The sequence below is a fragment of the Rhipicephalus microplus genome, chromosome 8 (assembly GCF_043290135.1).
Source record: "Rhipicephalus microplus isolate Deutch F79 chromosome 8, USDA_Rmic, whole genome shotgun sequence".
Classification (NCBI taxonomy): domain Eukaryota; kingdom Metazoa; phylum Arthropoda; class Arachnida; order Ixodida; family Ixodidae; genus Rhipicephalus; species Rhipicephalus microplus.
Genome location: NC_134707.1, coordinates 38,735,715 through 38,762,399, shown reverse-complemented (window position 1 = coordinate 38,762,399; position 26,685 = coordinate 38,735,715). Strand labels below are relative to the sequence as shown.

The following is a 26,685-nucleotide window of genomic DNA, read 5'->3' as shown; positions in this document are numbered from 1 at the left end:
ACACTGTAACCACCAAGCTTCTATCCTTGTTGAAGCGATGGTTGAGAACTTTCTCTAGAGGCAACGTTACAACCACTGATGCCACACTGTTGGGTTTAACCTTCCACTTCCATAAGCTTCCGCCTTCCATGGTAGGTCGGAAGACGACAGGAACGCCAGTACCTCTTATTTTTGTAGGTTACAACCGTAAAGGGGACTTTGTTTATATGCTCTCCATTTTCCTCCGAAGGATCAGAGCTGTCCCTGCTCATCGTGCCGTCACTTGTTTAGGTGGTCATAGTCTGCAGTTCCCTCCACTGATGCTGCAGGAGTAGTACTTGCCACCGCTGCCATGGATGCGGCATCGAGTGCATCTGGTGGTGATGTTCCGCGTCATGGTGGGTACGGCGCAGCGCTTGGAAGTCCGCTTCACGTGTTTCTCCAGATGGACTGGAGCCTCTAGGTCGTTTCGGGTATGATGAGAAGGCCAGGAAAGCGATATAGACTGTCAGACTGAGAAGAATATTGAAAAAAATAGGAACTGGCCTAGCACAGCTGATGCATTAGAACTTCTTCGTCTTCATTAATTAACCAACATGAGTTACTCAGCAATGCAACGTCATCGGCGAAACGCAGATTACTAAAGTACTCTCCATTAACTCTTATGCCTATCTGTCCCCATTCTAGGAATCTGAAAACCTCCTGTAAGCACGCGATAAATAGCATTCGGGAGATTTTATCCCACTGCCTTACACCCTTCTTCATTGGTATTCTGTTGCTTTCTTTATGAAGCCCTGGGGTAACAGTCGATCTCCTGTAGACTTCTTCCAAGATGTTGATATATGCTTCATTGACGCCCTGATTCCACAGTGTCTTCATCACTGCTGATATTTCTACCGAACCAAACGCCTTCTCGTAACCAATGAATGCTATATATAGTGGTTGGCTATATTTTGAGCATTTCTCAATTACCTGATTGACAGTATGAATGTAGTCGATTGTTCATTAGCGTGTTCTAAATCCTCCTCGTTCGTTTGTTTGATTGAATACTGATGCTTTTATAACTCTGTTAGGAATCGCCTTTGTAAATAGCTTGTATACTACGGAGATCAAGCTGATCGGCCTGTTATTCTTCAAGTCCTTCCTATCTCATTTCTTACGTATGAAGATGATGTTAGCATTCTTCCAAGATTCTTGTTCTTTTCCCACCAGGAGACATCTCGCAAATAGGGTGGCTAGTTTTTCTAACACAATCTGCCTGCTATATTTAAGCAGATTTGATGTTACCTGATCCTCACCAGCAGCTTTGCCTCTTTGCATGCTCCCTGAGGCTTTTCGAATTTCTTCTATCATTACTGATGGGGTGCCATCTAGGTTACTCCTAGTTCTTATAGCAAGAAGGTCGTGGTTGTCCCGGCTACTGTACAGATCTCTGTAAAACTGCTCCTCTATTTTACCTATCCTATTCGCATTGGTAGTTATTTTGCCTTGTTTGTCTGTTGGTGCATACATCCAATTTTAGCCTATCCATACGGAATGCAACTGCCCATAAATTAAAGTGAAGACGGTGCTCACGCAATTGTTTTTTGTGAACAAAATTCAAGTACTAAACCTTTTATTTGAGAACATGTCAGTTGAAATAGGTGAGGGTTCGAAAAACACCAAAACTTGGAACTAATGCATTTTGAGAACCTGTTTATTGCTGCCAGATTGTGCCAGATTTCAGGAACAGAGATGTATTATCCCCAGTAACAATTATATCTTCCAACCGATCTAGCCATCGGCCCTGGACATTTGCAGTTTATAGGACACCACTCGTGTCTACAAGTCTGTAAGTACAGTAAAACGATGTTGCAAAGAAATGACCATCCATCACTGTGACGTGCCCAAAATATGAGAATCTATACGTGATGCATATTGAAATTTTTATATTCATCATTCGGCTGATAGTTCATCGTTACAAGCATAACTGTGAAGGATTTATCGTCCATACATAAGCAACAACTACATATACGCTGCTTAAGTAGTAACTTAGTACGTAGGTGAAAAATATATAGCCTTGGAACAATGTCAGCATAAGTAATCTGTACGAGGTGTCAATACGCCAATGTGCAAGCAAGATCAAGTGAGTATTTCAAACTCTTTCTCAAGAAACCTTGGCATTCACACCTACGAATATCCTGTCGACATTTCATTTCTGTGACTATGGCAAAAGAAACATAATTGTTGTTTGCCGTAGCTCATTTCTGTGAGCTTTGTGAATTTCACAATAAAGAAAACTGTCATCATACCTCTTCGCAGTTATACAAACTATTCCTAATTTTGATAGTTTTATGGGCACACCTTTCTGCATCGCATTTCTCACGGCTTCATAATAGTCCTGGTTAGAACTTATTCTATTCGCCAGAATTCAGGATGACACGATGTGTTCGTATTTGAGGTAAATCCTACAATTTGCTGGAAAAATAAACTCCAAACACATCAGACAAATATAAAACAAGTTCTCGAATACTGACCTATCATGTGCATCTTATCTGCAAGCATGGTTTGCAGGTCAGGTCTTCTATTTTTTGACATCCTGTTTATTATCTCAAATGGTTACCCCAGCTTCTATAGAGGGAAATAGTGACTATGCGGTGTTTATGTCTCACAGGAATTGTACTATACGAGCGCTGTCAATTTTACACGAACCAGTACTCGAGTGTCGGAAAGCCATATACATATAAATGTCCACGTTGACGGCAGTGTAAGGTAATCAAATTGTGACCGGAATTCGAGATGTCGTAATACAGTGAAATTCCAATACTAATCGTTCAATCATTGAACAAAGCCTGTGGGGATAGCACGGCTACAAGTACGCATGATAACGTTTCAGCGCAATATCGTGAATTACAATGTGCAATAACAGATTTCGCTTATCACATGTACCTCTACAAAAAGTGTTGTTACCTAATGGAGCAAATATAAATATGCAAAATCTCCATGGTACTTAACTTGTTTTCGCATGGGCATTAACAGTTTAACCACATTTAACAAGCGTGCTTTATATTCCTACAGAATCACTCGAGAGATGTCATCCTTGGCATAAGGCATTGACTTCTTAGGCGACGGTGGTGCAGTCGTCTAGCAGCTGTTTGAGCTGATAGTGTTCTCCTGATGAAAGATACTAGCGTACACACCATAATAAGAAAGCTCGCATTGCATAAGCTTGATGGTCAAACCATATTTTACCAGCACTACACCGCTGCACTTCATGTTCTGACTTGGAAGTCAAGAGATATACATGACCTCATCGAGTGTGTGCCATGCCTGGTTGCAAGCTCTGAGCGTCATGTGAAAGAAGCGCTTGGCTGAGCTGTGTAAATTTATCATAGGAGTGATCCTCAACAGTTCAGCCATAAGTACAAGTACGTGAACGCAGGCACTCAGGCTTAAATGTGGAAACCACAAAAAAGTGCATCCTCATAAATTCTACAGTGCCTACTTTAAGCATATGTGCTCCTGAACTAGTATAAAGTGTCAACCCGAGTCGTCATTAAGATAAGAACTTCTTTAGTAATACAAAGAGTGCTTCTCACCGACATCATCTATTCATCATAACACTGTAACTAAGCACCGCAACTTGACTGAATGATACGCCCATGCACTTCATCAGAGCCCGAACTGAGTTTCTGATCATGAACACCAGACCATGAAACTAAAAATAGAAAAAAGGCTGCATGAATAAATTATGTGGTCATTCGTATGTCTTCAGGCTTCATCTGCAGTATTTGATGGGAAATGAGCGAGTGAAATAACTTTATTACGTCTCCATTAGACGCTAGAGAACTCAACGTTACCTGGCTATGCCCACTCAGACACGGTCAAGTTAATCCTGACAGCCCTCGCGTGGGCCCGCTGGACGACCAGGATTTTAGAGGTGAGGTCTTGGGCCATACTCAGCTCTCTCAATTACTCTTGTTGGAAAGGGGGACCGTCAAAGGTACAGCGCCACAGAACAGGCAAAAAATCCGCATAACCACCCCATAAGGGACAATCAGGGCTTGAAAACGATTCGTGGTATATTGTGTGCAGTGCCGCAGGGCTCGGTTAGGGTCTTCGTTGGAGCAGTATGAAAGTAACAGCTTAGGCCCTACACAGTGATGAGTGTAGCAGGGACAGCACTTTTCTTGAGAGATAATGCTTACATATCTCGTTGTGCGTGCAGAGGCTTGGATCGCCCAGGACATGACGCGTTACCCAGCACACGGTTAATCAAACCTCTTGCAGCCGAATGCACCTCCTCGTTTGCAGTGATTATATCACCCTCAATTAGTCTAAGGTGGACAGAAAACCAGACAATGAGTGATTTTTGAGGTCATTGGCTTTTTTAAGGATCATTAGGGCCTGAGGAACACAATACCCATTCGCAGAAGGAAAAAAATGTGGTTCCACGGAAACAAGCTTGGTTTGAAAAAAACTTCGAAGAAAGATGAGCACCAAATAATTCTCGTTTATGAAACTTGAAGCCTAGTACTGAGAAATTGAAGTAAACGGGAGGGATAGACAAACCACCTTCAATACTCCGAATGGCCTATTCGAACTGAAAGTCTTGCTGGGAACCTGTGACGTTTCAACTAATAATGAATGCGATAATGTTGGGCCTAACACGACATCCTTGACTCGTATTTTCGGATGACTAAAGAAATAGTCAACTCCTTACAATGCGGTCAAAAGAACGTGGTGTGCCGACTTTGAGGTCGTTTTGGCTATAAGCCTCTCAGCGGCTACAATTGTACTTCAACTTATGGGGTGCGTGACACACCATGTGGTTTTTTAAATAGCTTCAAACTCAGTTTGCACACAAGTGCATGGTTTCTGATTTGAGAGGCAGGGTTCATTTAACTTATTGTTTTGCGCTTTGCCGCCAAGCATCACTTTGTGGGAGACACTACCATGCTAAGCAATCGTCTGACGTGCCGCGCATCATGCAGGACGTACGTAAGGTGTATTTTTTGCCTAAAACGAATACTACCAAAAAGCAAAGTGCGCACGCCTTTTTGGTGTAGCATTTGATTCTTTACATGCAAGAGTTGAAGCTGAATAATTGTAGAATCATTTTGTATTTATTTAGAGGCCATTAGGAATTATTGCGCTAACAGATAAATAGCTATACATCCAGTTATTTCCTTTTTTAAATATAGTTCTGAGTGCTTTGAAATAATGTAATATGATGATGGCACATCTGCAGACAGTGCATCACGATTACCACCTGAAGGCGATAATAAGTGCTTCAAGAAACCCTCCTCAGGATCATCGGCCTTCGACGATTCTTTCCCGACATGGTGCGAATGTCATTTGGACAACCTGACATATTTAGTCATTCGAGGAGCTCCAATTAATGCAGTTTCTGTCTATTTCTACAAATTTTGACGAGCAAGAGGAAATTGCAATTCACGCCGGCGTGGCTTGTTCAAGACTTGACACACTGTTCGTCGAGAGAAATGATGATCTTTAAAGGACGTTCGCTTATACTAGCCGGAAGCTCTTAAAACCAAAACCGACAATTCTACGATTGCTATGGAGTGCTTCAATATCATTTCAGCCACTTCACACTTTTTCCAATAGCTACAAAAGATACCCCTGAAAGTGGTGTGCGACACTATTATGACTTGCGTTGGCTTGTTTGTAAACCTGAAGGACGCTTCCGGTTGGCTTGATTGGTGGAGTCCCAATACACCACTTCTTCACGACACAACCAGATGATAACACACATAAATTCCATCTCTATTTATTAGTCTAGAAGAGTATTCTGCAAGGACATTCAAGAGAGATTGCAAATACCATTTTGCACTATAGTACAATCGTGACATCTGCCGCATATGTCATGGTGGACACAGTACACGAAGTCGATCCTTCTTGTTCTGGCTTGCAATTTAAAGTGCCCATACGCGAAATGTTGCTTGAAATTATGTAGTCTTAGAGAATAGCCTGATTCGCGCCATCTAGTACTGTTGTCTAGAAAATTGAGCCATAAGCAGCGACTTTTAAGACAGTCTCCACCGCGTTAGATAGCAACGCTGGCAAGCACGTAATTACACCTAATCGTTTCGCAACTTTGTTATTTTTAAGACGCAAGTGCACCAATTTCTAATGCTCGTAAATACATTTAAAACATGTAAATACAGGCAAATCGGTTACAGCTTTTATTAAGTGCAAGAAAATTGGGCGTGAATGAGCACGCAAATAGTTGTGTACTCGTTTATCCACGGTACAAGCCGAACGATGATGCGTCTCATAGTTTATCCTTTTACTTGTAAAATATTTGGTCGTTTTACATTTCAAACTTCTCAAATAAAATCAGACATCGAGAAAGATATGTCGTTGACTCAACGAAGAAACTACTGCCAAGATCTGCCAATGTTAACACGTGCGGTATGACTCTCTATACAATGAGGAGGAAAAAGGCTATCGAAATCAGCCTGTAAATGGCAACATGAATAAGAATGGTATGTATATCGCTTTGATTTAGGGAGTCGAGCAACCAAATGAGTTTTATTGTTGGTGGTCGTTATATACGATGATCCCGGCCCGCCCAGAACAAAACTGAGTCATCTGCCTCTGCTGCGCATTGAAGACCAAGAAGGAGTTGTCAAGCGAACAAAAAGTAGAGCATAGTTGGTGGTCTCCTCATTGTTTTAGATGGTTCCGAACCATCTTGCATCACGCTGCGCTGAGCACGGAGCATGGGGTTAGATTGGGTGGGCAGCAAGTGGTTAGGTGCATTGAGTGGGGAAAGTGCACTTTTTCCAGTGCCCTGCCGATACACATGTCCCGGTTTCGCATTTCATTTGACAGGTCGTCATTCAAGTGTCATAAAAGAACTCTATGTGTGCTGCTTTAAATGTCTTACAGATGATCTATTTGAAAAGCTCAAGCGTGTTCCAACAAGCACGCACTTCGGGCTTCAAAACCACTGTTCTTAAACACCCACCTTCACTTCCACCTGAATAAAAATACACCCTACGGAATATTAGTCTTGCTATTTCACATTGATTTTTTTCCTGCCTCAGAATGCACTGGACTTCTGCAACTCGTATTAAGGGCTCTGTAAGTCATGACCTGAATTGCACACATTAGTAAAAAAGCTATACCTCAAGATTGCTAGTTAAATATAAAAATAAAAACGTCTGCCCCAGTCGTTCAGGGACAGATGACTGCTTTAGCACATTTTGGGATTCGGAAGGTAAGTGTTTACATTCGAAAACCTAGTTTCGGTTTTATGTAAACAAGTCCTTTCAGGAGACACAAAATGGAGCTCTTTCTGATTTCTATTGACTGAGTCACAGATTGCACATCTTTGTACGCCTCTTAAAACATTGTGAATTGTACCTTCGTTTTTTCTTCGAAACGTTTTTTATGGATCATTCTCTTCTTGAAAATTATTATTGTAAATTTGTTTCCTACATGCTATTTTATTGACCGATATTCGCATATTTTTGTATATATTCTGATCAGTATTGACAACAGAAGAAACTGCAAATGACATAAATATGTGTTTCTTGATTACAAAAAATGTGTGCGGAAGGCAGCAAATGAAGTTACAGGAGAAATAAATATAATACAACCATTGACTTCATTTATATTCTAGAATATTATGTAGCTGAATCTTCGCGTGTTCACTACTAGATTAGGAATAATAAAAAACTGCGCAGGGCCTTTCTATGTCTCTCTGATCAGCCAGAAAATTTTCTTTTAAATTTGTTGAACACAACAAGTCAATACCAGAGTCAAGCAATAAAAAACGGTACTACTTTGAAACTTCTTTACCTGTTACACGAGATTTGTTTTAACGAAAGTGGCACATCGCGAGTATGTAGAAACTACGTTGTGTTTTTCCACTCCAAAACGCCAAAAATTAGCTAGCTTTAATTGGAACAGGCTTGCAGTATTGTTCTTGAAAAACAAGCTATGACAACAACTTGGATTGTCCTTTGAGTAATTTCGTTGTTATTTTGTAGTGATTATTGCTGTAATTTGTTGTAAGGCATAGGCGTTGACGTTTTGTTCTTCTCCCTAAAAATTAGGAGCACAATTTTCAAGTGTCGTATAACGGGCCTAAAGTGTAAAAGATATTCCACCAGCTTAGACAAAGGTGCTTCAAAGTTCATGTTTATACTCACGTAGTTGCTGCATTCATGAAGGTTAAGAACAGTAATGCGGTGTTTTTTTTCCGAGGCCAAGACATTTGTACTAGAAGACAAAACAATATCTTGAGATATATGTTTTTGCAGCGCCGATGCATTTTGAAATGTCATACAATCTTCACGGGTGCTTTGTATTGTCTAAAAAAAATCACAGCATATCGACGAAGTAAATGGCCATAAGTGGTGCAAAGCAGTCGTCCGTCCTTGGCTCCATCCGTCCGTCAATCCGTCTGTCCGTCCACAGACGAAGGGATAGACAGAGGCATGAAAGTACAGGCAAAAGCACGAACGAACGAACGATCGGACGAACGAACGAACGAACGAACGAACGAACGCATAAATGGACGCTCGGACGAACGGAAAGAACGACGAAAGCAAGAACGGAAGCATAGAGGAACTCACGGACGGACGATTGGACAGACAGAAGCACGCACGGACGCACGGAAAAACAGAAAGACACACGGATTGATGCATGGACGGATGGATAGACGGACAGAAGCACGGACAAACCGATGGACGGAAGGAAGCCTGAACTGACTGACAGATGAATGGACGCACGAACGGATTCACAGATAGATAGATGGACGGACAAAAGCATGGACACACTGACAGACGGAAGCACGAACGAACGAATGCAAGCACAGATGAAAGAATGGACAGGTGAGACGGACGAATGGACTGATGAACGCACGAACAAATGAACGAACGCTTCGCCCCACTCGTCATCATTCACTTTATGGATATGCTGCGAAAGACACTAATGCCATTCAGTTATATAAAGTTATATTATACCCAAGGACATATACACATAACGCCATTTATTGGGCAACTCCTAAACTAGAGCTGGCTTTGTACTTCTGCTACGGAATAAGGAACGACCCACTGCGTAAGGAGCTTCGCCCCTAAAAGCATGGTTTTTGTTTATTGTAATGGAGGAAAAAATGTGAACGATCCCTTATAAAGCCCATAGGCACCGAGTGGCAGATGTTGGGATGACGCCAACCATAACAGCTAAGTAAGTTGTATGGGAATGCACTACTTGCGTTCTGCCAATTTATACATCCTGGTGAAACAAGCTCCTATCAAAACGTTGATTTCACACAGACTTCAAGCTCATCCAAAGGCTACCTACATAAACACCTTGCAGTCGCTAACACTCGCTGTATATAATGAAGAGGAGCAGCTAATCATCCCCAGGAAAATATAAATGGCGTTAGTTTACTGTTGTATTATTCTAGGCACATCAGCAATTCAAAGGTTGTAGATTCAGACGCTGCAGGTGGAATGTTCTCTTCTCGTTATTTTGCTTGTTTCCATTAATATCTTGGTTACATTGTTGCACGTGATAGCGCGATAAATGTCTCCTATACGTTCATTTGCATAATATTCAGCTGGTTAGTCTTATGAAAGTAAAAGCTCCGAAAAAATTTCTTTCATCAACTCTATGTAGCATGCTCAAACACATCGAGGGTGCTTAATGCCACCTTGAATGCTTCCTATGTTGTGCGTAAGAACCATAAAATCACGTCATTGAGAGCATATGAATTTAGCAATGACATTTTCTTTTAAAGGCCCACCCATTATGAACGGCTCATATGAACTTAATCATCATCAGCAGCAGAACCGTTGATAAAATAAGTGCTGCGTAGTTTGGTCTTCACACGCAGGGCCCTTCGCTGATTCGCAAAGGAAAGAAACATGGCGCAGACGCTTAACATCTGTGCGCGCCATGAGCATTCAATTGGTCATCTTCACAACAGGTACAGCACCTTTAGCGGGGAGCACCAAAAGGAACTTTGGTGGCTGTCTGGTCAATGCAACAGCGTGGGAGCTTGTGCATTCTTTTGAACCCATTGCCTGCGAAATGATGCGCCGACAGGTTTCGGAGGCCACGAGCCACCAAAAATGTTTTTGGGGTGGCACCGTTGAAGCGTTTCCGGTGCGCATGCACAGATGGCGCCTGTAAAAAGAGGCCCATTATACATTGAAACGGTCAGCGTTATGATCATAGTCATTGATTTTCTTACAGCACGGTTCAGCCATACACTGAAAACCGAAGGAAGGCGATGCGCTGAAGGCCTAATTACGCAGTCGCACCCTACTCTTCGAGGTGATGCGGCAGCTGCATTTCCGATAGAGGAGAAAATGTTGTAGGCCCGTGTGCTCAGATATGGGTGCACGTTAAAGAACCCCAGCTGGTAGAAATTTCCGGAGCCCTCCACTACGGCGTCTTTCCTAATCACATGTTGGTTTTGGGACGCTAAACACCACATATAAATCAATCTTCGAGGTGAAGCTCAGGCTAATTTTACAGTGGAAGCTCCTAAGAGATGACCACTCGGTTCATGCGCAGTTGGCCGCCGCCGCCGCCACTGGTGTCCGTAACCACATCACGCGAAATTAGGAAAAATCTTAACACCAATGACACAATGGGCCTCGAGCCCTGGTCCGCTGGGTGCTAGCCGAGCATTCTACCACTGAGTCACTCCGGTGCTCGGGACTTGTTGGCAAACTTGCCTTAAGCAGATGGAGCGGTGGATCCGCTCGGCGGACTGCCAGTCTCAGAAATGGACAGCGGCTCGAAGGGGCCCTGGCCAGGCAGGGGAGAACGGGAACTCGCGACCCACAAGCGAGGGGCGCGGGAACCCAAGTATCCCCCGCCAGGTCAGGTTCAACCCCCAAGTTCTTGCCGCAGTGTTTCTAGGACTGCATAGACTAGAACATTAGAAGGGTAGCCGAACATTAGAAGGGAAGCATTAGCTGGCACCTACCCCACGCAGGATCCTGTGAATAAAGTCTTTTCTCTATCTTAGGCGGGTTTCATGTCAAGAAAGCAATCGCGTTAATACGAACTAAAAAGCGTTCAGCGAAAGAACAACCAGTCGTCGCACAATGCGAACAGCGTAACTAGTGGGTCTTCCAATTCTCCTACCTAATATAAAAGCTTCTTCTTGTTCCCCTAATAACTGTGGCACACACCACTTTGGACCATAATACCTCATCGTCGTCATCTACTGCATGAACAATTGGCACAGAATTCCTTGACAGTGTTTAGCGGATGCCACGCTTCTCTGAAGAATGACGAGAAATAGCATACGAAATGCCGGCCTACTACCAAAAAGTTTATTCTTAGTGCCCTAGTGGGTACCAAGCGAGGGTGCTTGCAGTAGTTACCCAATGAGTGTTCAGAAAAGGCTCTGAAAGGCCGCTCTTCTAGCTTTCGCTGTGACTGTGCTGCGCATTCCACGCAGGCCTGGCATTTTTTACAGCTTTTTCAATTTCATTCTTCCACAACGCAATATATGATGCGTTAAGAAGACTTTATCACACTGCATAACATTTATTGAGTGTTTTTTTTCTTGAGCAGGTTGAACAATTAGTTCGGTGATATGGGAAAACACCTGCTTGTTATTCAGGTGGTCTCAGTTGATCCTTAATACGACCTGAAAATTCGGTCCCCTAAAATATGATGATTTTTTTAAAATAAGAACCAATGATGCTGACACCGGGGTTTTAGTGACAGATGATTTTTTAAAGCTATTGCACAAAAGTGATGGAGGCCAGCGCGCTTAGAATCAGCTGCGCCGTTGAAAACTCCAGGTGGCAGAAATGCCCAAGTTCTCTGCTACGTCGTCTTCTGTAGTCTTATCGTGTTTTAGAATGCTCAACCCAAATAATTATTAACATGGTTGACGACGACTAGAAGTTGAAAGCCAGCCAATTCGAGACATAATATGCCATACAGGGAGAACCCAGTCACTTTCAACACATAACGGATCACCGTTAGAGAAATGACTTGGACGTTCACAGTCGACTGCATGCTCCTAAGTCCCCCACATCTTCCTACAAGTTTCCTTCCACTAACGTGGTGTTGCGCGCACTCTGTGATAGGCACGCTTTATCAAAGTGACGATATCATTCCGTGACGTAATGACGAGGTCCCAAATTGTAAGAACCTGTGGTGCTATAATGGTGTCAGAGATAGACGATTGGCCCTTCTTTGTGTCGACTCAGTACAACAGCAGTTTCTAGGTTACCGTAATATCCTTCTCGTGCGCCCCTTCAGACAGAGTGGGTACGTATATTTACTGCGCTCTTGTCAACTGAAATTGTTTTCGAGCATTGTCTGCCATTTTTACTCCCAGCTCGCCTGATGGGATGCCAGAGTAGTCGGCAGGAATTCATCGTGGATGTTACTTCGGCGTTCAACGGGTGCTGTCAAGCAAAATTTCAAGTTCGTTAGTTCAATATTTCCTAAAACATTCCAGGGGTGGTTGAATACTACCCCTGAAACCAAAATAATAAAAATGTAAACTTGCTGCGTGGTCAAGATTGCACGCAGCGAAAGGCAGAGCAGATAGAAAACACCAGGCCTAAACGAAGCACGCAGCACTGATAAAGCGAAACCTGGAGGAGTGGCATTTGTAGAGTTAAAGGCTCTTAGAGCAACAAATGAGAGCGCACATGCATCATACTCACTACGTTATCAACCATTTTCGTCTATAGGAGAAGCGTCTCCAAGGTCATATTCTTCATTGTTAATAAATGCCTGGTAACCGGTACGTACACATGTAGAGAATGGTATGCTCCTTGTTCGTGATGTCATTGACGACGATAAAGAATTAAGCCTGAGTCTTTTATAATGGGCTGGAGTACTCAACTACCCACTCTTCACGAAGTTTGCATTGTGGGACACGTGTTTGTTACTATGCTGTTCTGAAACGTCTTATGACGCACGTTGAAGTGATTCCTTATCCGACATGAATGGAGTCGGCGCAGAGCCAGTTTCAAGCACCACTTTGACTCCGTGGTAGAGAAGTGGGCGGCCACGCAGAGGAGCCGGGTTTGATTTCCCTTTTGTCATCGGTATTTTTTAATCATACAGTTTGTTTCTGATTTCTGATTTGCCCCGCCACGGTGGTCTAGTGGCTAAGTTACTCGGCTGCTGACCCACAGGTCGTGGGATCAAATCCCGGCTGTGGCGCCTGCGTTTCCGATGAAGGTGGAAATGGTGTAGGCCCGTGTACTCAGATTTGGGTGCACGTTAAAGAACCCCAGGTGGTCGAAATTTCCGGAGCCCTCCACTACAGCGTCTCTCATAATCATATGGTGGTTTTGGGACGTTAAACCCCACAAATCAATCAAATCAATCAGTTTGTTTCTGATTTCGTGTGATAGGGCTTTCGGACTTCAGCGGTTGTGGACAACTACGATGCCAGAGTAGACTCTTCTTGTGATCTCAGAACAGCTTGCGCTGTAAAACCGTCATATTTGTGAAGTATTGATATTTTAGCGCTCTCCAGGAATAACTATTTTTACATCGAAAGCTATAAGAAATCACACTAATCCCAAATTTCGGTGCCGTCGTTCTGTCGCTGCCATCGCCAGTGTTTGCGACAACGGTCTTACAAAATGAGGAAACAACTATACGCCTGAAAAGCCTAACGTAAAATTCTGTTTGAACAGGGGTCTTCGGTGGGGCAACTGATTATACTACCATTGTTTTATGCCATTCTTTCTTCCTTATTTTTGGTTGCAAAATAGCAATAGAGAATGACGATAGATTACAATTTGGCTTGATTTTAACGACTTGCTTGCGCAGTACACGTTGCTTTTGAATGGCAGGATTTCACTGTGACTGTGACAGGAGACCAGCAAGACAGTACTTAAGGAAGCTTTTTCGTACTTAGGAAGCTTTTTAAGGAAGCTTTTTCGAGGTAGTAAGAATAATTCGGTTTGTTCCTTCATGGTTGAAAAGGGCTGAAGCCCTGCGCACTGCGATTTGCGTGTGGAGTAGGTCGTTGAATGCTCCGACCTTCTACAAAAGTCTTGGGAATCATTCGTCGTCTTCGTCAACCTCGGCATCAACCAAGTGGGCATATTGCTTTACAACTTTGTAGCTGGTACCACGCTTCTTCAAGGAATGTGTTGTGGTGAAAGGTCAAAATATCTCCGCGACTTGACATAGGGGCAGTAAACACATTCGTCACTGTAACAAGTTTTTATCTGTTATTAAATTCGCTATGCACCATTCATCCAGCGAAGCTGCCTACCTAGATACGGCAGTATCTAATGAAAAGGGAAAATCAAAGACGACGCTGCACCAAAATCTCACTGACAGTCATTATTTCCTACATTCTACTAGTCACCACCCACGACACTGAAAACAAAGTATATTGATTAGGGAAGTGCAGCGTATCAGAAGGCTGTGTAGTGACAACAGCGTTCACACCTACCGCTCAAGAGAACACGAAGCTGAAAGAAATTACCCGTATGACGCCCTAAAGAAGGTCTAAAACGGAGCGCGTAGCTTAAGCAGGAAATCAACACGACTTAAAAGTCTTGCCATAGCCTAGCTAAAACATCCGCTAGCATTCTTAATCAAATATACAGATGCGCTTGCAAACATAAGTAATATTATTCGCAAGTAATGAGCAGTACTAACTAATAAGCGCCTTAGACAGGCGTTTCCTCAAGTGCCAAATGCCGTGTGCCAACCTGATAGGAATGCTAGCGCCTACTAAAGTACACTCTTATTCAAATACCCAGGTAACGCCTCATTCTCATCCAAGATTTAATACATGCAAACGCCGTAAAGGTAACGTTACTGTTGAAAACCCCTAGTTAACATGTACATAACTTAAATCCATATTTACCTGCACTATAGCTCGAATGCAGTCTACATGATCGAATGCTCATATTGTCACAAATTGTACATTGGCGACACAGTACAGTTTGTTGATGTTAGGTTAAAGGGGCATCGCCAGGACAAGGCGAATAAATTACCATAATCAGTGGTACAGCATTTTAGCGTAGCAGCTTACGACTTTGACAACCTCACACTTCACATCCACAAGTTTCTTACAATTCAGCCAGCAGGAATAAACATTTTAAAAGGAACCCTTGAGTCAAAGCCATATGATACACGCACAACAGCATCCGGTAATTCCTAAGTCTGTCTTCAAGAAATTTCTACCATACACCTGTTAAGCAGTGGTTTTTTTCTTCAACTAAGACGCCATGATGACTCCGGGTGTTGATGTCGTCAAATAAAGTCGACCTTTTGTCATGGATAGCTGATTCCAGTCGTCTCGCAATGTCACGCAAGGTGTACAAAAGTCCAGCATCGAAAAACATTTCAGTTGAGTGAGAACATCGAGATAATATGATGTGGGACGCACAGTGGAGCCGTTTTTTTTTGGGGGGGGGGAGGGGGAGTAGTATGGGCACCAAATGGAAACCTTGATTGATGATGATTGATTGATATGTGGGGTTTAACGTTCCAAAACCACTATAAAATAATGAGAGATGCCGTAGTGGAGGGCTCAAGAAATTTAGACCACCTGGGGTTCTTTAACGTGCACCCAAATCTGAGCGTGGGCCTACAACATTTCCGCCTCCATCGGAAATGCAGCCGCCGCAGCCGGGATTCAAACCCGCGCCCTGCGGGTCAGCAGCCGAGTACCTTAGCCACTAGACCACCGCGGTGGGGCCCAAATGGAAACCTTGACCCGATACAAAATAAACAAAAGGTTGTCTGTTTGGGTGTTATGGTTTAGCATTCTGCGGGACATTTTCATCCATACGTCATGCCCGTTTAACTTTCTGTGCAGACCACGTCCCCGTGATGCTTCAGCAACGATGTGCAAACTTTTGACGACACCAACAGCTTTTTCAAAACGACAAAGGCGTTGACGATGGTCTAAGTCAAAATAGTGTGATGGTTAAAGGTCTGACAGCCTGTTAGTTACAATTTTTGCTATTATCGTACGATTGCTCTAGCGTTCTCACCATTTCCTTATTTTTATACATGTCCTAGTTATCATATTTTATGCTCTCTAGAGATGAGCACATTTATAATTTTGTTGTTTTTAGTTAGAACTGCAGGACGAGACAAGGACATACTCTTCTCGTGTGCCAAAAAACTTCATTTTTAAAGGCCGTACATCAATTGTCACGTGGAGAGTTCATAAAAAGGCCATCCTCTAAGTAGCTCGGTGCACAGAAAGTGATTCAGTTGGAATTTTTCAAACCCCGAAATAGCTAGAGACATATCTACAGGTTTTCCAACTCCCTTTATTCCAAGTGCCAGCTAAAAATAATCCACACGCCAATAAAATAATTTGAGTGCCAAGCTATTCACTTCATGCGCGAAACATTTAATCCTAGCGCCAACAAGTTTAATCCAAGCACCAACTCAGTTAGGCCGCATGCCTGAGAGTTTAGTCCAAGTGCCATCATGTTTAATCCAGTTGCCAACAGCAACTCAGGTGCCAGTCAGTTTATTCCTTGCGCCAGAAACACATGGTTTGCCACTTTGGAGAGTGTAAGTGTCGCAATAATGTGAACAAGAAGTGACAGGAAGAACTTTTCCCTCGCCTATACATGCTAGCGCTTATGAAATGAGGTGCAGTGCTGGTTTTTACTAACATTTCACTGTCATAGCTGCAAATAAAAAAACAGTGTATTATCTGCATTTACAGATACCAAATGTATTTGCCCCTTAAAGGCTATGTTACTATATGCTTCATGGCTACAGTTATATTGCGGCTAATCATCACCATCACACATCAACACCATCGCACATGCAGAGACTCATGTCATCTGCTCATCACAACGAATTTCGCTGCTGATTCGCTGAGGCGTTCGCAGTCGTCTACTCAGCCCGGTGAGAACGATGGTGACCGACAGTTGATATTCATCTGTTCTTGAAATCAGAAATAACCATTTAAAAGAACTCAACTCTCACTTACTTGGGTTCACGTGGAATTAGGTCTTTAATAAAAACATCAAAGGAGATACTCCTGTTTATATGTAACAAACGACACTATAGTCTTGCTGAAGCGTGTTTGCTTGAAACACGCGTGTTTCATCGAATACACATGGTTTTGTTTGAATAAAAAGATAACAGCTAATATGAATGTAAAATATTACTTCCATTATCCATATCAGGATCTTGAGTTTATGTCTTAGGTGCACCACAGGCCATCAACTTCTTCGTATCATATTTAATTCGCTTTGCCTTATGAGGATCTCCTAATTTCTTCATTTTGTACCTGCTTTTTACCCGTCCCTGCCTACGGCCATGTTTTTTCATATCTTGGTATGCATTCCGCCACTCCAATAACTATAGTCTGTCCTTCGCATTGCATGACCTTTTCCGGTCGTGTAAAGCTAGACGAATCCAATTATGAGGTTTAGTGATGAACACTAAATAGTCGTTAACATGTTCCTGCTTTTTTTTTCCATTGCCAATAAAATGATTAAGCCCAGGCCAAGCACTCATCTACAAACAATTTTCACATAGCAAAGTATAAAGACGGCTCAAGCAAGTACCGCCAGTATTTTTTTCACAAATACTAGCGGCAACTGTAATTATTAATAATTTTTTATACTTTGGGACTATTATATATTGTAGGAACTGCATTTTAATTGTACTGCCATTTTTACGCCCTGCATTCTGTTTTGCGTACATAAATTAAACTGACTCACAGCTGAATCAAAGCCGTTGGCGATTGGTATAAACGCGATGACCCTTAAATTAAACTCATGGGTACGCGGTCTCATTCAGTTGGCCCTTGAATTAAATACGTTGATGTTTGAATAAAATTTTGGTGGGTGGAATAATTAGCTTGATGCTCAGATTCTTTCAATGGCGTGTGGATTATTTCAGCTGGCACTTAGATGAAGTGAGTAGGAAAACCTGTAGTTTAGAACTTTTTGCCTGGTGAGTAAGTGCATATAAAAAACGGGAATAATTGCGCTACACACGTATAAAACAGACACACACGCGCACCACGCCTGTGTGGGTGTCTGGTTTATACGTCTGTTAAGGTAGACACGTTGTGCTCTTAAGCAAACGAGGCATAGACAACGGAGCAATGTGTCCAGGATATACATCACGGAGAAATAGTGCAATGGCTTTGCCGTTTCACTGTCCCCCACAACTCGCCGTCCTATACCATCGTTACTACGTGACTACGTGAGACAAACAACAAACAGAAAGTAGCCTTAATGAGCATCTACGCGAAAAAAGACACTTCTCTGGACTTAAGAAGGTGCAGAACCAGGCGATTGATGGTGAGTTGGCCGGTTCCATGCCACATTTAGAAACAAAAATGATGATCTTGGATAATACTGAGATTTATTGGGATTTTCGTCCCGAAACCACCATATGGTATGAGAGACGCCGTTGTGGAGGTCTACGGCAATTATGATCCCCTGGGGTTCTTTAACATCCACCGAAGCACACTGGTTGGTCTAAAACATTTTTCTCCCATAAAAAATGTGGTTGCCACGACGAGGTATTGATCCCGCAACCGGCGGGTGAGCCACCAAGTTCCTTAGTCACTAAACTACCACGGCGGGCTATGGGTAATTTCATATACTTCCACTTTTGAACAACAAGCAAAATGTCCTAGGCTTAAACGCGATCAAATTCTTAATCTACCGAAATGCATTCTTTCAAATCTTGTTTCTGTATTCATACTTGCATGTTCCAGAGTCGCAGAGCAATCTCACTACCAAAAATGGTATGAACTAAACAGGCAATAGTGAATTCTTTTTTTTATTTATTAGGAGCGATGCTCCCTGCCACCGCCATGCGCAATCGAAGCGCACGTGAAAAACACGTGGGCTCTAAATCATCTACAGAGCGTACGTAGAGCGCGAATAGTAAAAAAAAAGAAAATTACAAAGCCCCGTAAAGTACCGCTAATAAACTACGCATCAATCACAGCGCATGACAGATGTACAGGTTAACCAGAACAAAATGAAATGATAGGATGGAAGCCGACGGTTCATGATCTGAAGCACATTGCGTCACTCCACCATCATCATCCATTTCACAGATCCACCTTAATATATATTCAGAAGCTTTCGAACGAAATTTAACTCAATCAGCAATAGTTTCGATAAGTACCACTGCCAGTACTTATATTCATACGCTCACTCGAAATGCTTAGATAAATGCCTCTATAGTAGCATGTCACAAAGTGCTTTGCAACATAAGGACGCCACTTCCAAAAAATAAAAGATATTTTTTTCCTTACCTATGGACGAAGATCAGAACAAATACTATTAAAAATATCTTCATGATTGTCCTTGTGGTATGCGAGTTCTGGTTTAGGAAGGAAACATAAGAGCTCAACTTAAGCAGACGCAGAGCGTTGGTAGAGATACACAATAGGTAGAAATGTTTTATTGAAGGGTTCATCATATCATTGTGTAATTATTCTAAGTGTCTGACTTACATTTAGTGTATTTAATGCACTGTTGGTGCTCGGCATAATAAACAAACCATATCTCAATGCCATGAGCCCAAAGCAAAATAGCGATTTTAGCAGGTTCGCTGATCTTTACAAAAGACAGACACTTTTATATATATATATAAGTCACCAGATGAAGCGAACGAGCAAACGAAAAACGATGATTTATTGCCAACGTTACGGCCGGGGACCAGCCATCGTCTGGGCATACGGACCGGCCTTCATCAGGGCACACGTATGCCCTGACGAAGGCCGGTCCCCGGCCGTAACATTGGCAATAAATCATGGTTTTTCATTTGCTCGTTCGCTTCATCTGGTGACTTATAACTAGACCCGAATCCAGGAAGACTTTCAATATATATATATATATATATAAATATATATATATATATATATATATATATATATATATGTGTGTGTGCGTGTGTGTATGTGAGATCTAACAGACAATAATGCAAAGGAAAGTATAGGGGAGCTTATTAGACCGAATTGTACGGTAAATGTGAAGAAAGAAAAGTGGTGGATAAGATAACTTGCCGTGAGCTGGGACGCACGGCAAGTTATTCGAGGGTCATCTTATTCGAAGGTCGCTGGTTCGGTTCCTGCCCACGACAAATTATCTTTTTACCCACTTTTCTTCTTTCACATTTACCTTACAATTCGGTCTAATAACCACCCCTATACTTTCCTTGATATTATTGTCTGTTAGATTTCAATAACATTCTGTGTGTCAAAACACGGGAAAATGAGCCCTTAAGTACACACTTCTATATATATATATATATATATATATATATATATATATATATATATATATATATATATATATATATATATATATATATATATATACCATTACCATGTTCCACCAGTTAACCCTGCTGCCAATTTATGCCCGCAAACTTCTTGATATCATCTGCCCACCTAACCTTCTGTCTCCCCCTAAACCGCTTGCTTTCACTGATAATCCAGTTAGTTATCCTTACTGAACAGCGGTTATCCTGTCTACGCGCTACATGCCCGGCCCATGTCCATTTCTTCTTCTTGATTTCAGCTACGATATACTTAACCCCCGTTTGTTCCCTAATCTACTCTAGTCTCTTCTTGTCTCTCGATGTTACACCTACCATTTTTCTTTCTATTGCTCGCTGTGTCGTCCTCAATTTAAGCTGGACCCTCTTTGTAAGTCTTCAGGTTTGTGCTCCGTACCTAAATACCGGCAAGATACAGCTGTTATATTGTGCTCTCATACTTAATTATTTTTCTGACCACTCCTTCTACCCCTACCTACACTGTAGGGCAGCAAATCGTCCACCTGGTTGAGCTACCTGCCTTTCTTTTGTCTTCCTCTCTTTTTTTCTGTTGCATTTCATTTTCCTGTGTACTTCACAGAGGCATTATTCATGTGCATGAAGATTCACTACAGCTAATAACCAAGTAGCTCGACATGTGTGCGGTCCCACCATAAGATACCAGGTGCTCATCTGTTACTTCGCGTTTTAGAAAAACTAATAGGCCTGAGACGTTCATTTTGTCATTCAGTTTTTTTTTTGTGACGCCGCGCATGCCGTGTTGTGGTTATTTTATCGGCTGTGTGTACACTGGTTCAGCGGGTCGTCTTGGCTCATGGTGACCATTTATTCTGTGATATAAAAGTTCTATGCGTAGTCATTTAGCAAATTAGCATGTTTTTAAGAGGAATAACTCAAGGAATAAACGTTGCAAGTGAGCGCTCGTCCTGTCGACGTTTTTTTACGTTTATGTGCTCGTCATTTTGGCACGGGACAAAATATTTCTGTATATCTTTACTTTTTTATCACTCTACATTTTCCTTTTTCATTTTTTGCGGTCATTTTGTTCTGAATTGTCAACATTGACATCACGTACAAACACAATGACATTACTTTTTCTGGCCGCAGTGTAGCACCACCACAGATCGAACGATATTCGTAGCTCAGACTGCCATTCGAATCTAGTGACATCAACATCTTCAATCTTAATAGTCTGCTCGAACTCCTTAATTTTCCATGTTTCCGAAAGAAAGTTTCCGTATGCTCTGAATAACTTCCCTAATGAAGTTTCCGTATACTCCGTAAAGCCTTCCATAATTCCACATCTTTCCATATTTTCCGTAATAATTTTCCGTATATACCACATGACTTCCGTATATTTCAATATCTTCCATAAGAAATTTTCCGTATGTTTCATAAATTTTTCGTAACCTTCCATATTTGCCTTAAAAAGCTTTCCGTATATGCCATACAACTTCCGTATGCTTCCATAAAAATCCACATCTTTTCCGCAAAGCTCATAAGGAAATCGTACGGAGTCCATATGTTTTCCGTAATATTTCATACGGAACGTTTCAGTAGGGTATACCTTCCTCTCTAGGGATAGTGGCAATCTACCTGTCATAATTTGAGAGTGCTTGCCAAATGTGCTGCGCCCCATTCATATTCTTCTAGTTACTTTGATATCGTGGTTCAGCTAAGCGGTTATTACCTGCCCTAAGTAGACATAGTCTTTTACAACTTGAAGTGCACAATTACCTATCTCGAAGAGTTGTTCTTTTCCGAGGTTATTGTACATTACTTTCGTTTTTTGCAGAATAATTTTAAGACCCACCTTTTTGCTCTCCTTGTCTAACTCCATAATCATGAGTTGCAATTTGTCCCTTGAGTTACTCATTAACTCTTATCTCTAACTGTTCCCATTCTAAGCTTCTGAAAAACTCCTGTAAGCACGCGGTAAATAACATTGGGGAGATTGTGTTCCCCTGCCTTACACCCTTCTTGATTGGTATTCTGTTGCTTTCTTTATGAAGCACTATGGTAGCAGTTGATCACCTGTAGATTTCTTCCAGGATCTTTATATATGCTTCATCGACGACCTGATTCTGCAGTGTCTGCATGACGATTGATATTTCTATTAAATCAAAAGCCTTCTCGTAATTTATGAAGGCTATGTATAGTGGTTGGTTATATTCTGAGCATTTCTCTATTACCTGATTGTCAGTACGAATGTGGTCGATTGTTGAGTAGCCTGTTTGAAATCTCGCTTGTTCCTTTGGTTGATTGAATTCTAATGTTTTCTTAACTCTGTTAGCAATTACTTTTGTAAATACCTTTACACTATGGAGAGCAAGATGATAATCCAGCAATTCTTATGCCCTTGTCATCTTCTTTCTTATGTATTAAGATGATGGTAGCATTCTTCTAAGACTCTGGTACTCTTCCCGTCTGGAGACACCTCGTAAACAGGGTGGCTAGTTTTTCTAACAAAATCTCTCCTCCATCTTTCAGTAGATCGGATGTTACCTGATCCTCACCAGCAGCTTTGCCAATTTGAGCACTCTCTAAAGCTTTCCTGACTTCTTCTGTCATTACTGGTGTGGTGTCATCTGGTTACTGCTAGATACTGTAGTATTAGGGTCGTGGTTGTCCCGACTACTGTACAGATCTCTGTAAAACTCCTCCGCTATTTTAATTATCCTATCAATATTGGTAGTTATTTTGCCTTCTTCGTTCCTTAGTGCAGACATCCAATTTTTCCCTATCCCAAGTTTCCTCTTCACTGCTTTGATGCTTCCTCCGTTTTTCAGAGCATGTTCAATTCTCTCCATGTTATTCCTTCTTACATCGGATGCCTTATGCTTAATAATCAACTTCGAAAGCTCTGACAGTCCTATTCTGTCTGTTGTGCTTGAAACTTTCATGTTTTTATGCTTCCTAATGAGATTCTTCGTTTCCTTGGAAAGATTACCAGTGTCCTGTCTAACTACCCTGCCTTCAGCTTCCACTGCACACTCCGTAATGATACTCGTCAGATAATCATTCATTGTATCTACGCTCAGGTTGGTTTTCTCAATAGGAGCCGAATACCTGTTATGAAGCTAGACTCTGAATTCATCTACTTTCTTTCTCAGTGCTAGCTCATTGATTGGCTTTTCGCGTATCAGTTTCTGTCGTTCCTTCTTCAAGTCTAGGTGAATTCGAGGCTGTCACTGCATCGCAGATGGTTCCTGCATCGTACCCTGCCATTCACTTCCGCATCCTGCACGATGCCTGTGTGTACACTCAGTACAAAGTCTATTTCGTTCTTATTTTCACCATTAGGGCTCCTCTACGTCCACTTACGGTTTCCTCGTTTTCGGTAGAAGGTATTCAAAATCCGTAAATTATTGCGTTCTGCAAATTGTACTAGTAGCTCTCCACTGGCATTTCTAGTACCGATCCCATAACTTCCTACTGCCTGGTCTCCAGCCTTGCTTTTCCCTACCTATGCATTAAAGTCTCCCATAAATATAGTATACTGCGTTTTTGCTTTACTCATTGCCGATTCCCCGTCTTCGTATAATCTTGCTACTGAAGCGTCAGCATGGCTGGATGTACGCGCGTAAGATTGTATCACCTTCATCTTGTATCTCTTATTGAGTAAATTTACGCGACCTACCACCCTTTCATTATTGCTATAGTATTTCTCTATGTTCCCAGCTATGATTCTGTGAAATGAAAACCCCACTCCGAGTTCTCCTCTGTCAGCCAAGCCCCGATAGCAAAGAACATGCCCGTTCTGTAGCACCCTATAGGCCTCAATTGTCCTCCTAACCTAAGTGTGCCCTATTAGATCCCATTTAACACCCCCTAGCTCCTCGAATAGTACAGCTAGACTTGTCTCACTAGATAAGGTTCTAGCATTAAACGTTGCCAATTTCAGGTTCCAATGGCAGCCTGTCCGAATCCTGAGATTCTTAGCACCCTCTGGTGCGTTGCAGATCAGACCACCGCCGTGGTCAGTTGTTTCGCAGCTGCTGGAGACTGAGGGCCGTGAGGTAATTGACGTATGCATATGAAGGTAGTTGCCAGATACTGCACCAGGGTGGCCAATCCTTCTCTGGTGAGAACCCCCCCCCCCTTTAGCTCGGGTCCATGGTTTCGCTACACACTAAACACCTGCTTACGCAGATGCCCCTGTGGACATAAATAAATCAATATATATATATATATATATATATATATATATATATATATATATATATATATATATATATATATATATATATAGTGTGAACGAAACACGATGTTCTAGTACTATTGCCTGCATTGTTGCCAGAGACCAGACTTTTTCAGGCCCTGTGTGTATAGGTCCGTCGATATGGCCTGTGACAAGCATATATAAATGTTCTCAAGAAGGCCGGTCCCCGGCCAGAACGTAGACAATGAAAGATCCTTTTTAGTTCCCTCGTCCATTTCACTTGAGCACCTATATTACTACCGAATCCGGGAAGACCTTCAAGATATATGACTATGCCATGGTGGTCATTGCACGTCTAATAATATTTTTAATTAATGTAGTCCCCTGTTGAATACGTAGCTAGCAGGCTGTACTGGACAGCTTATAGGTGATGTCCCGGTAGTCGGTAAGCCTGGCCAGTGAACCTTGGCTGCAGTATAACGAATGTCCAACACTGATTAAAAGATTGTTGTTATGTATACGTAGCAAGTAATGTGTGAAGTTTAAAGTACTAAAAGCAGATTGTATTATAAAGAAAGATGTACTAGGAGGCTCCTAAATTTTAGCCATTCTGGTGTTCTTTAACGTGATGTGTCATCGCACAGCACACGGGCCTCCTGTCTCTTTTGCTTCCCCCAAAATGCGATCACCCTGATCCCGATTTCACTGAAACATGCTCAGCTTACTCCAAAGACACAGCTGATTTCTGAACATGAGAAAGCATCTCAAATATATATAAAAGTTTTTCCTACGACCGTCGTAACGTTGCACCGTCAGTTTCAACAGGAATATCAGGTGTATAATCAGCTACATGCTTTGCCTTACTTCAAAGTTAACACCACTCTAAACACATGTAGACTACGTTACGGCCCATGTATACAACATTGGCCACAACGCCAGCTCAATCGTGAATACAGAACAATTGTTTAGCATGAGCTAACACCTGCTTAGTTGATACAGCTACCGATATCCATTCAAGACGTCGCAGGATGTGGACTGTAAGTAGTAAACATAATTTTGTTATTGGCAGCAAATAATATTTCAGTGGACTACCAAGAATAACCCCCTCCCTTTTTTGATTTTGACTACCTGACGTCGTGCCACTTCGTTCTCTTGAAGAAACTGCCGTGCGGGTGCACGAAGTATCACATTCTACAGGGTTAGAATGAATTCGTCGTCGCCCTAGTAGGTATTTTTGTGTGTGTGTGTGCGTAATTGGGACCCATTGAAAAGAAAGTGTCCATCCGCATCATATTTTCAGCCAGATGATTATCATAATAGCTTCAACTGACAATAATCTCTTTAAGCTCTATAAACGAGGTTTTCGAAACCGCTCGTAATTAAGCTCTATTTTTTTCTTCGTGTAAGATTGAAAATAAGTTTTCATATTAGGTCAATAATCACTCCTCTGTTTATTTTCCCAACGTTTCAATTTTTCTTTACGGGGTCCCGAGGACTCGAATGCAACCAAATGAAACTTGTGTTCAACGTAGCTCTGACGCCAGGACAGCGCTGTAGGCTCCTTTTGCTCCTTTGGTGTGATGCGCATGCGCGGATAAAACTTAATACGACGCAGCAAAGCTTTAAATCGCAACGCTCTGGTGAACTACAACAAGCCTGCCTTTGTGACAGCGTGACTGCCATGTCGCACGTACAATAACCATGCATTAGGTCACTGTACACATGACAATTGATAAAGTACCTCCTAAATTCATGCAAACTGAAGGCCTTACCAAAGGCGTATATTATGTACACACAAAGACCTCTACGACAAGCCTGCCTTTGTGATATCGCGACGACCATGTCGCGCATACAAGCACCATGAGATTGTTGTACACATGAGAAATGATTGAGTACATCCTAAATTCATGCACAATGAAGGCCTTGCCAAAGGCATATATTATGTACACACACAGACCTCATGCATTCTGCCTATCAACTTGTGTTCACCGCTATAAAAAAGAACTGGCTAATGAAGGCGAGAAATTTCTATGTTATTATATAAGGCATGTACCCGTCAATATTTAGGCAATAATGTGATGTATAGAAATGATATACCATACTCTAGTGAAGCGTTCCAGTTTCGGCGACTTGAGATTCAAGGCATGTATAGTCCTACAACGTGTGTTACAATACCAAAAGATATGTCCTCTCAGAACAAAATGTTAGGCTTGTGATTACAGTAGCGTGTGAGGAAATAACGGAGCAACGATTCGCATCAGACAGGTTCAGAAGTCTTA

General features: G+C 42.0%; 1 protein-coding gene across 3 annotated transcripts; it reads right to left on the bottom strand.

The window, feature by feature from the left end:
- Positions 1-1,657: 1,657 nt before the first annotated feature.
- Positions 1,658-26,685, bottom strand: LOC119185128 (uncharacterized). 3 transcript variants are annotated; one of them, XM_075870449.1, is made up of 5 exons: positions 26,504-26,685; positions 19,217-19,284; positions 9,935-10,125; positions 8,142-8,211; positions 1,658-1,808 (listed from the first exon to the last, which is right to left on the bottom strand). In XM_075870449.1, exons 1-5 carry the CDS (start codon positions 26,504-26,506, stop codon positions 1,781-1,783), a joined length of 360 nt encoding a protein of 119 aa, XP_075726564.1. In that variant the 5' UTR covers positions 26,507-26,685; the 3' UTR covers positions 1,658-1,780. The 3 variants fall into 3 exon arrangements, 2 of the variants coding, with proteins under 2 accessions (XP_075726564.1, XP_075726565.1); XM_075870450.1 differs by having other exon boundaries at positions 26,509-26,685; XR_012885301.1 differs by lacking the exon at positions 9,935-10,125 and having other exon boundaries at positions 26,509-26,685.

Excerpts from the sequence above, each read along its gene's own strand:
- LOC119185128 (XM_075870449.1), bottom strand. Across the intron at positions 8,212-9,934 it reads TTTGGTGCTCCCCGCTAAAG|TACAAATGTCTTGGCCTCGG; the intron begins GTGCTGTACCTG and ends TTTGTCTTCTAG. Across the intron at positions 1,809-8,141 it reads TTCATGAATGCAGCAACTAC|ACTTGTAGACACGAGTGGTG; the intron begins GTGAGTATAAAC and ends CTGTACTTACAG.